We start from the raw sequence: 12,148 nt of genomic DNA on the forward strand, positions 1-12,148 counted from the left end.
GTTCATTTAATATAGCATACCAAACATACAACTTTATAAAAATATACGGTCACTATAAAATAATTTTTTTCTTAGTTTTTTTTAACTTTGCTTTACTTCAAAAAAGAAATCTTGCCACAATAAGGATTAATTTCGTAATTTACCGTCAGGGAGAATCAATATCCCCTTTTAAAAAATAACCATAATCCACACAAATAAAAATATCTCGCACATTGTCCTGTAAATGACACAGTTAAATGAAAATAAATTAGATGACAAGGCGTAATGTTCCAAGCGAATTAACTCATTAAACAAACGCATGTAAACCGGAGCGCCTGTGGCTCAGGGCCATTTGACTTGTAATCTGCAGATCCTGGGTTCGAATCCTGCCATGTACCAGTGTTTTATTGATTTACATATGTACATTTATCCGACTTCTTATCGTAAAGGAAAACATCGTGATGCAACCTGCACATATCAATAGATATTTAAAGATAGTTGTGAAGTCAACCAACCTTCACTGGGCTCCTCAGTGGGGACATTTAATGAATTGGCCAAAATATAATACAAAATTTTTGACCAATATAATTCAAATACTTGTATACCATTATTTTCTTATTTACGAGACTTTAAGACCACAATTGATCAATAAAAGAGATAAACTGTTATAAGTGTTCTTGTAACTTATGTTACTCGTATAATTCAATTTCGAAGTTATAATCGACATATTATTAGAACGTATAAGTTATTATTTCAGTCAGCTTGAATGGAATATATACTTCTTAACACAACACACTTAACAAGAACGTAACAAGATAAAGAATTGGATATCATTAGTAACTGTATAGTGTCGACCAAACTTTACGTAAGCTCGGAATATCCTACGATACATTTTATATAACGAAATTCTGTAAAGGAAAAAGCAGGAAGTGAAGGACTCGGGGATGAGGTACCCGTGAATCGCGCTTTCCTCCGTTTGTAATAGGCTTAGCTACTTCGAAATCATGCGCTCGAACTTACGAGCTGGTATAAAGTTTGAATGTAATAATACATATTTTATACTGATCATTAATTTCGATGGCGAACTTCCTAACAAAGTTAACTACGCAAAGTGATACACATTAGTCACGCACGCAACATTGTTCTATCTCATTACTGAATTAACTTCGTTATCTAAAGCTTTGTTAATAAGAATGCGTTTAACTCCTAGTTATAATTAATTCGAATAAAATGAGGACACATTTATTTCTATTGAATATTAATCGATGGTTTCTGAGAACAAAATGTGTATAAAACATATCGTCATCCCTGTCAGCTTTGACAAAGTAGAGGTAATAAGTTTGAACTGAGATTTTGGTGTAAGAAACCCACGATAAATGAAATAAAGTAACCAATGATTATTCAAAATTTATTTTTCAAATTTATAGTATTATTATTTCTTTTGTTTCCGATAAAAATTGGAACAAAATAAAAGCTATGTTAAATACGAAAAACATATTAATATACAATAACAATCTACTTCTGTTGATTCCCAAAAGCTTTTTTAAAATAGTATTAGCGGATTTTTGTTAATTAACTAATATTTCTTATACCATTCCAAGTAAGCTTATGGTAGGTAATGGTTTACGACAATAGCCGAATGGTGGGATTTGAACTCACGACCACATGATTGGAAATCTGTACCCTTAACCACTAAGCTATTGGCACTCTGATTATCTATTTATCCTAGAATAATAACTATGATTAAGTCTATAATGTGTAAGTAAATTTATTTAACGACTGAATACATAAAAGGGCATATCTTTGTTAGTCTTGAGTTGAAATTCAATTAGTTGCGAAGAACCTAACTTAGGCTAGAGTAAAACTTTAAACAACTAGTTTATGCCTCTAAGCTCACACCCTTAAAGCATTAACAACCTAACTCTATAAGAGGCTGAATAATGCCCGCAATATATCATCGTATCTAATCCCAGTTAAGGACAGTTTCTACTGCAACGCACCTGAGTTACGGGATTATTAAGTTAAACTAGATTACTATGTAATTTAATGAAATTTGTATTTTAGAATTTTGTTATAATTAAAAGTGAAATACGTGGTACCCCATACAACTTTTTAATCGATTTATAAAAAGTTTCCGGCGAGACACGTGTGATATTCAAAACTTTTCAATAATAAAAAAGGGTCTTGACAGACAGACGGACGGACAACTATAACGGATAGGGTTCCGTTTTTTTCTTATGAGGTACGGAACCCTAAAAATATTTTTTAATCACTACTTATTACTATATACTAGTTACAAAACTGCTTGTTATGGTTATTCTATAACTGGTTAAACACTAATTTGAAAACATTGTTATCCTTTTCACTCTTTTTGAAAAAACAGAGATAACTATACGGTCCAATATTTCTGCGTAGTACCTAATCTGTGTACTTCAGCACCTTTTAGTCCGTTATTTGAGTTAAATTCGTTTACCTCTCATTAAGAATACAGACTGTGTGCGAAACATCAGCTGCAATTGAAACTTGTAAGTGTTTAATTGGATATAATTTAAAGTTTAAGGAGAATTTAAATTTATACTTAGCGACGCAATATGTTCACTTTGCAAATACAAACTTTGCATTTACGAAACTCACGGACTCATATAATCTTGATGTACATTTGATTTCACTTTCAATATTAATATATATTCAAATATAAGAGAAGAATGTTAAATCATGCAAATTGTAAAAAATGCAATTTTGTAAAAAAAAATTTAAAAAAGGAAAACAGTTATTTGTTTTTTTTTTATTAGATGAGAAACTGTTCCAACGACAATCAATGCACATACGCGTAATAAAACGTTTTGTAATTATTTTGGAATGAAAATCAATTAACAATAACCTTTATTTACTTTTCACATTGATTTCGTGGTTAACTAAAACGCTTTCCATTGAAGTTTTTAAAAAATACAGAAAAGTTAAAACCTTAAAAAGCTGATTTCGTTTCAAAGGCGACAAAGTATCGCCGACAAAATCGAATCTCAAGCATCGGATTGGTCGGTTCAATGTTTCCGAACAAATGGCGGAGTACTTTAACCCTCTTAAAACACCATTAAAACATAAATGCGCTTTCTTTACGGTGTTATTTCAACTCGAGCTTTTGAACATTGAAAAATTTTTCTTCTGACTCATTAGTGTTCAAATGAATAGAAATAGTAAATTAGGTGATTCTATTTCCTTTGGCATAAGTATACTTTATACTATAAAGTATTTTTTACATGAAAAATATAATGTTACTAATATGATTGCGAATGTTTAGATGAATTTATGGATGGACATTTGAAAGAAGGTATCTCCGAAACGGCTGAACGGATCTTCATGAAATTTGGCATAGATGTAGAACATAGTTTGGAAGAACACATAGACTATTAAACTTTTTTTAATTCCATGGGGACGGAGTTGCAGGCGACAGCTAGTATTTTGAATTTTGTTAAACGTATCTTCCCGTTTTCTCCGAAGCGTCTGTCGCGTCTTGCAGCCAAGTGTAAAATAAATGGGATTAAAGGTAGACATGGTAATAGTAGACGAACAAAATCACGCTCAGATGAACGTTAATCAATTATCACTTCAGTAACCTGTCCTACCATACGATGCTCTGCGAATAGAAATATGAAGGGAACTATTTATATACATATTAGCTGTCGCCCGCGTATCCGTCCGCGCGGAGTTAAAGAAAACAATTAGTATAATAGCCTATGTGTTCTCACAGCCTATGCCAAATTTCATCAAGATCAATGTAGTCGTTCTGTAGATACTAACCAACAAACATCTATCCATTTAAACTTTCGCGTTTTATTTATTCGTTATTAAATATTTCTTCTGCTTTATTATTTTCGGGTTAATTAAAAATTTACTCTATAGAAAAAATAACCTGAGAAGTTACTTGATTATAGTATTAACAAACAGTTAAGAGATATTTGGCACATTTCATTTAATTATCATCATCAGCTCACTATACGTCCCCATGGAAGAGCTCGGAGCCTACCCTAAGTTAGGCGTGACTAGGCCATACTTCGAGGTAATAATCTCCTGATTTAATCTGTAAATTTAATGTGTCAAAAATTGCAAATAACAGTACACTGAATAAATCCTTTTTTATTTCATACCTGTCATAACATGGCACATGAATCGTACCTATGCAAATTCGTCAAAGACCAGAACGCGGTAAACGAGTAATAAATTCACTCCCTGACCTCAATATGTCCAAATAAATTAGAACAGAAAGGTATAATAATAACAGAAAATATTCAGAACTAAAAGTGCCTCACTTCTACATTAAGATTAATCTATAGAAAAGGAACAATCAGTAATGGAGCCCGCTTTAACATCTTCGCACGAATCGGCCCGGCTCGCCTGGTGAAATACCACGACCACACAGAAGACAGGCGTCAAGTGGAAGCAATTCCGCGTTTCGTCTGATGAGTGTGTGTCTCGGAGGACTAATTTAGTCCTCTTTCTCTTCCACCCTTTTTATTATAAGGAATGGATGGGAAGTGGAAGTGGATTTTCCGGATGAGAGGATGCATGGAAGGGGAAAATATTTTCTTTCTGTGCATCCTCTCCTCCGTCGATTAAAGGTAGGCAACGCATATGCAATTGCGTATATCCATGGGCAACGGTTACTTCGCCATTTCAGCGATTTCAGGTGGCCGCTCGCTTGTTTGACACCTTATGATATAAAAAAAAAACATATACGTATATACATATAATCGGGAAACATAAAACACTGTTGTCAGGATAGAAAGGTAAAATTTATTTAATAAAAATCAAAAATGAAAAGCTACGGAAAGTAAATTTAATAAACCATTAAATATTAATATACCAGAACAACAATTTAAAATGTAAAAGCTGTGTTTGTTATTTAAGTCTAAATGAATGATTTCTAAAACACAAATCAAAGTTGAAAGTAATCTTACTAATATTATAAATGCGATTGTTTGGATGGATGGATGTATGTTAGAAGATATCTTCAGAAAAGCTGGATAGATTTCCCTGAAATTAATAGCATAGATGTAGAACATATTAGATATAAACAAATATTTTTTTATTAGATTGTAATCATTCATGTAATATGTTGGCTTCCTATTATAAATAAATAAATAAATAAATAAATATAGACTAGAAAGACACATAGGTAATAGTTATTATTTTTCGCGGACGGAATCGCGGGCGACTACTACTATTATAATAATAAGTTTCAAATATATCACAAGAGCAATGTGAATTAGTAACCGCAGTAAGTTACCTTAACGAGTGTTGCGGCGCTTTTAATTAAATTCACCGAACAGTTACATACATCCTGACAAATAAGTTTACACAACTTGTTGAGGAATTTCATTTGTTACTAGGAATAAACTATTTGGTATAAAGTAGGTATTATTGATAATTAAAACCATCACTCCATCTATACATATATAAAATTGGTTTGTCTGTTTGTAATATTGAAATAACCGTTTTTACTACATGTTTATGAATATACATAACATAACATATACGGTACGGTACGGTACGGTACATAGAACAAAATAATATTTTTTACAATTTCTGTCTGTCTGTTTGTTCCGGCTAATCTCTGAAATGGCTCGACCGATTATGACGGGACTTTGATAAGCAGATAGCTGATATAATAAGGAGTAAGTTGGGCTACGTTTATTTTAGAAAAAATGTTTTATTTTAGAGAAATAAGACAAAGACAGTATTTCACACAGACGAAGTCGCGAGCACAACTAATATTAAATACGAATATATTGTTCTAAAATTATCATACGAATTTTATCTTGTTTGTTATAGTCACTGACAGTAATTGACTTACTGTTTCTAAAATATCACATTTCCTAGAATTTACCTTACTTCCTCGAAATCACACAGAAAAATCTTAAAATAAATAACCCAAAAATTGTCATATGTTTATTTCCTTATAAGATGAATATTCGTGTATTAGTCGTGACTTTAACATACTGGCAGTCAAATTATAACTGAAATAGATTCAAAACGATATAAACCACATCAAACTGTTTAGAAATCTGTCACGAAATAAACCTATGTTATTCGCGGTTTAGCGAAATGAAATATTTTCGCGAGAAACGTATACATTGTACTGTACTAACACTTATTCCCTTTGTAGTGCTATACAGTTTCTCTCGACTAACGACCCGAGGGAAAAATCACGTCTGTACTCAAAGTAAAAGAAACACATTCGTACAAGTGTGGAAGATATTCAAAGAAATATTCCAACTACTATTTTAACTGAGTTTATACATGCATTAAATAAGATGAATCTGTAAATAAGATTCTTTATCACTAAGTATAAACGATTCGGATAATACGAAACTTATTTAAAGCATTGAATTTTAATTTATCTGCTCACTATATGTTCCCACTAAGGGGCTCAGAGCCTACCCTAAGTTAGGGGTGACTAGGCCATAGTCGACCAGGCTGGCAGTACTGATTGGTTGACTTCATACATATCTTTTGAATTTCTTCTTAGATATGTTTTCCTTCAGTGTAAGAACGTCGGATAAATGTACATATTTAAATCGAAAAACACATTAGTACATGGAGAGATTTGACCCAGGATGTGCAGATTGTAATCAAACACTTATCCCCTAAGCCATCGACGCTCTATACACTACACATCCAAATGGAATGTTTTAAGCAAAGTGAAGATGCATGCATGTATCATATACACGGTATGTGCGGCAATGAATACATCGTCTAATTCTACAAACAGCGTATACAAAGGATGACGGTTATCCTTGTTTAACTTATTAAATATTTAGCCACTTACTCGTATATTGCGCATACCATGCAAAGCGTCACAAAACAAAATACATACTACAATATCAAAATACTGCAACTCCTTGATATTTATCGCGTTTGTCGCTCATCTAGAGGATATAGGAGGAAAGTGGTCGTATTAAAATTATTATAGGTAGCCCTTTTTGTATCCGAATGACAACAGTTTTCATGCTTACATATGTGTCAGATTAACCGTTACCTAACTCAGAATAATTCATATTTTTACGTAAGACTAATAAAGATTTATAAAAAAACTAGCTGTCGCTCGCGACTTCGTCTGCGCGGGATTAAAAATAGATGTTGGCCGATTCTCAGACATACTCAATATGCTCACAAAATTTCATGAGAATCGGTCAAGCCGTTTCGGAGAAGTATGGGAACGAAAATTGTGACACGAGTATTTTATATATAAGATATAAAAGATCACCGTGGCGATCTTTAGGGGAGGTCTATTCCCGGCTTTGGCTTCATATGGCTGAAGAGAAAGAGAAAAGACAATAAAGACTCAAGAGATTTTGAAGGTTGAGGCTTAATTCGATTCATATTTTTCTGAATGTCACAGTTTTTGGGTTTTCAATTATGTTCTTAGTAATTTATTAAAACTAATTATTGTCTTAATTATCTCTAAAATAGAAAATCATCAATTTACAGACTATTCTTAATGTTGTATTCATAGGCTATTTTTCTTGTGGGCAGGCGACAGCGGTCGTTAATAATGAACCTTACAAAGGTCATTAATAACGTGCACTACAGTACAATTGTAACGTCAAGACGCCTCGTGTACGACGTACAAACAGACCAAACGATAATTACAGTAGAATAATCATGTTACTAATAATAAGTGTAGGCACTAGTGATTTTTGTCTAAACTGTATAGTTGAAAATAAAGTCTGTAGCGAGCTTAAAGAACTTAACTGAATACATACATCCATTGTGAAACTAAGTGAAAGTGATACAATGTGAACAAAGCCGCTTGAAAGTTATAAACGACGGGGCTGTTCAATAATTTTACGCAGATTATAATTTTCTTCAGTCTATACGTTTAAGCTTTAAGAGGCCTATGGAAAAATAATTCTAGACTGTTAATAAAACTGTAAATATTTACAGTGCTTAATATTTTAATATTAACAAGTTAATTAGTTTCATATTTAGAAGATTTTAAGAGAAAAAAAGAGAAGATTTTAAGAAGTAAAGTTAGTAGCTAAGTGTCGAATGCCACTTCGTCCGCGCGGAATTAAAAAAAAACTTAGGCCATGTGTTCTTCCAGATTATGTTCTACATCTATACCAAATTTCAGCACGATCTGTTCAGCCGTGCTGGAGATAACTTCAAACAAACATCCATCCATCTAAACATTCTCATTTATAATATATATAGTGAGAAAGTAATATGTATGAATATTATAATGCAATCAATGTAAATTTGTTTCAGATGGGCCGATCTATGCTTCCTATATTAATACTGACAACGGTAGCTCTCTCTTCGAGCGATGTTCTTCCAATATTATTTAACAAAGACTACATACAACCGTATAATAACAAACAAGACGACAATACATTTAGTGATAGATATGTTACAACCAACGACATATTTCACAGCAAAAGAACATCTCAAGATTATTTAGCTCCTATCAAAGAAATAAACACGATGTACCCTGATACAAGTAACCAAGACGTCAAAGATATCAATGATAATACGAATAAAGAACAAAACTATGATGACGAAGGATTCAGGAAAGAACAGTGGCATAATTATCCAAGACAATTGGATCGACTCCACACTCGATACAAAGAAATAGGAGTCGATAAACTAAAGTCCGAAAAAGACGACGCTGAATCAATGAATAACTTTGATGATTTAACAACTGACGAAATAATATTTGATAATGGAGATGGAAATCGTAATATTTATGACACTATAATAGCGGCAACTAACCCCTTTTTAATTCTGAAAGTACAACTAAGTTACTTACGAGACGATAAAAACGACAAGAATGAAGATTTCAACTATCCACCATTAATTTTTGAAAACAATCAAGAGAAGAACGAAAGGAATTATAATAAAGCTCTTTCTATTCTTTCTGATCCTGACACTAACGTAGTAAAAGTAAAGAGAGAAAAACCTATCAAAAATCATGATAATGAAATTTCCGATGAAGAATTATTTGAAACTGAAAGTGGTAAGTCAATCATTTCAGTTAAAATAAGTCATTTAAGGATGTCAAACTATACATTTAGGTTATATATTAAAACAATATCGACAAGATAAACAAAGATATTGCTAAGCACTAAACATTATGGAAAATATTACACATTATGACACAACTATCAGTTTTAAACATCAAAAAAGGAGGTACATTTTTGTCTTAATGTTTTTTAAACATCTCTAAACGGCAATGTTGTGCATAATTTAACTCATCAAACTAATGATGAACATTAAGTGACATAATCCCTGAACAGGATATAAAAATATCCATAAATAAAGCTATCAATAATATTGCGTGATGACGACAGTAATAGTGTAGCTAATGGAAATTACAGCAAATACATCAAATGGAATCTATCGTTCAATGTGTATATGATCGAACGAAAATTATATCAACGCCGTCTGTAAATTGAATACAATTCAATTGAATATATTCAATACATGAAATTGCAAATAAATTGGCATTCGTATATATTTAAAATCTTGTAACAGCCATAGAGTTTAAAACTATTAAATTAGGTAATGTCATTTCTGAAATAGTATTAAACTCTACATTTTTTTTGTATAACAAGTTAAATAATGAACTAGTGTTATTCTTAATTACCAATTTTACGATATAAGTAAAAAGAAATGAATTTAGATACGACGATTGATAAGAAATAATTAAAAAGTAATACATACTATACAACCCTCTTTAAATAAAAGGGCACTATGATGATTTTTTTTTATATCATATGGTGGCAAACAAGCGGGCGGCTACCTGAAATCGCTGAAATTGGGAAGTGACCGTTGCCCATAGACATACGCAATTGCATATGCGTTGCCTACCTTTAATCGATGGAGGAAAGGATGCACAGAAAGAAAATATTTTTCCTTTCCATGCATCATTATCTCATCCTGAAAGTGCACTTCCACTTACCATCCTTCCCTTATAAAAAAAGGGTGGGAAGAGAAAGAGGGCTAAATTAGGCCTCCGGGATATACACTCATCAGACGAAACGCGGAATTGCTACCACTTCACAATACTGATTGCTAATTATTTACACTAAGGGGTTAATTAAGTGGCTAATTAGTTTAACATTGTAACCTCTTAAAATTTCTCAGGTAACTCCGATAGGCGGACGGTTAAAAAGCGAATATTCTCTCTATGGAGCCGACTACAGAGTCTATCTCACAGGGGACACGAATTGCACCACAGGCGACATCTGCACGCATTCTACGGATCACCGGATACGAATAGAAACGGTATCGTAACCGCACAAACAAGGGCTACGTTTATACGACCACCCGGTTCACCGTTACGATGGGGCTAATGACACAATCATATAAATCTTAATTGTAAACACCCGACACAAAGAAATCAAAAAGTAAATTATGAATGACCTTGAAAGCCATAAAAATCTTCATATATATACATTTTTGAAAAAACAAAGTACCCGATACTTGAGTTGGCACGTCGAACGATAGAGTTGTCTTGTTTCCGATGTGCCAAATTAAATTATGGGTACAATACTTCCGTTGCAAATGTCATGACGGATAAAGTTATTTATATTTCTTTGTGTCGGGTGTTAAAAAGGAACAATAATTCTAACGTTACTCGCTATCCCAATAAATTTAATAAAACAGTACAATAATTTTGACCAATTTCAAAACACTCAATGTAGATCCTAATATTGTTAATTTTAGGCAATAATAAAATAATTCTGAAATTAGTCTTAAAAAAGTATTATTAGTAGAATCTTTGAATTTGGAAAGCGTTTTATTGTATACAGGATGATTTATCGTCCGTTATTAAGAATGAAAAATGTTTTCTGATATTATTTTAAGTCGTAGTAAATAATATCTGTGTTTAAAATGATTGATAATAATTTGTTTTATGAAAAAAGCAATAAAAATAAAACGTAGGAAAGTTATTTTAAGAAACATAACGTACCAATAGATCGTAGATAACCTAACCGACCCAAGAATAATGAATCCCAGCTTCGACATGTAACACGGCATAACCAAATTTAAAATATAATTTTAATTATTACAACGAAAATAAATTTTTTATTTAGCTTTTCATCCAAGGCATCATTTATTTGGATTCAATGGACAAATTTTTCAGTTTATCTTAAGTTTTATTTATAAATAAATGTCATGTTATAATCATAATTCTATTAAATAATCCTCAGTACTATTGCAAAACCTCAATATAGACTGCATAATACTACTTATATTAACATTGATTTTATTCGTTTTTGAAAAACTAAAAAGGTTTGTTAAACTTTTTATTATTTTATTAGATCTTTGACAAATTTACTGTTCGATACCAGATTTCTAAACGCGACCGTTAAATTACTTTTTTATTCATAAAATATTTTATGGCTACAATTAAAAACTCAACTTACTCTTTTTATTCCTTAGTTTCACTTCTGCGATCTATTTTGACGATGTACACATAATATTTGTACACAAACACAACACAAACGTACGAATATCGAAGTGATATTCCAGAATAAATGAATATTATGTATTTGTTCTACTTCTTGTTGTAGGTATATTGTATTTTACTGAAATATATTATATACTTAACGCTTTCCTAATGTCTGGTTAATGTCTTAATAATTAGTGGTATTAATATATTTGCATTAATAGTGACTGTATTATTAGAAGTATTGCAATATATTTTAGAGCATTTTGTCCTAATATGTTATGTAAATAAACGAAATGTATATCAGCATCATAGCGTATTTTTAGTACTACCCACAACGTTTCTATTTTATTGTTAACTAGCTGTCGCCTGCAACTCCGTAATAGTTTCGCGGAATTAAAACTTAATTAGTAGCCTATGTGTACTTCCAGACTATGTTCTACATCTTTTCTAAATTTCAGCGAGATCTATGCAGCCGTTCCGGAAATACCTTCGAACAAACATCTATCTATCAATGCAACTAAACATTTGCATGTGTAATATTAGTAAAATTAAGTTTGAAAAAGCGCCATCTCTTATCAAGACGATACATTACAATGAAAGGACTTGATAAACAAGTTTGGTTTATCATATGTCAGTGACACATGACAGCTACAAAATCATTGTTATAAAATGAATATTTCAATTAATAAGCGTGAATAGTGTAATAAAAAT

At 31.8% G+C, this 12,148-nt stretch overlaps 1 protein-coding gene across 1 annotated transcript in view; it reads left to right on the forward strand.

Annotated features, from left to right (window-relative positions):
* The window catches only part of LOC106117467 (uncharacterized), a 32,313-nt gene extending 21,871 nt beyond the window's left edge, over positions 1 to 10,442 (forward strand). The window contains exons 2-3 of the mRNA XM_013311801.1: positions 8,248 to 8,995; positions 10,126 to 10,442. Coding sequence (XP_013167255.1) covers positions 8,248 to 8,995; positions 10,126 to 10,334 — 957 coding nt within the window. The 3' untranslated portion in view covers positions 10,335 to 10,442. The remainder of the gene's footprint in view (positions 1 to 8,247; positions 8,996 to 10,125) is intronic.
* The last annotated feature ends 1,706 nt before the right edge of the window (positions 10,443 to 12,148 follow it).

The sequence above is a fragment of the Papilio xuthus genome, unplaced genomic scaffold, assembly GCF_000836235.2.
Source record: "Papilio xuthus unplaced genomic scaffold, Pxut_1.1 DF827680.1, whole genome shotgun sequence".
Taxonomy (NCBI): domain Eukaryota; kingdom Metazoa; phylum Arthropoda; class Insecta; order Lepidoptera; family Papilionidae; genus Papilio; species Papilio xuthus.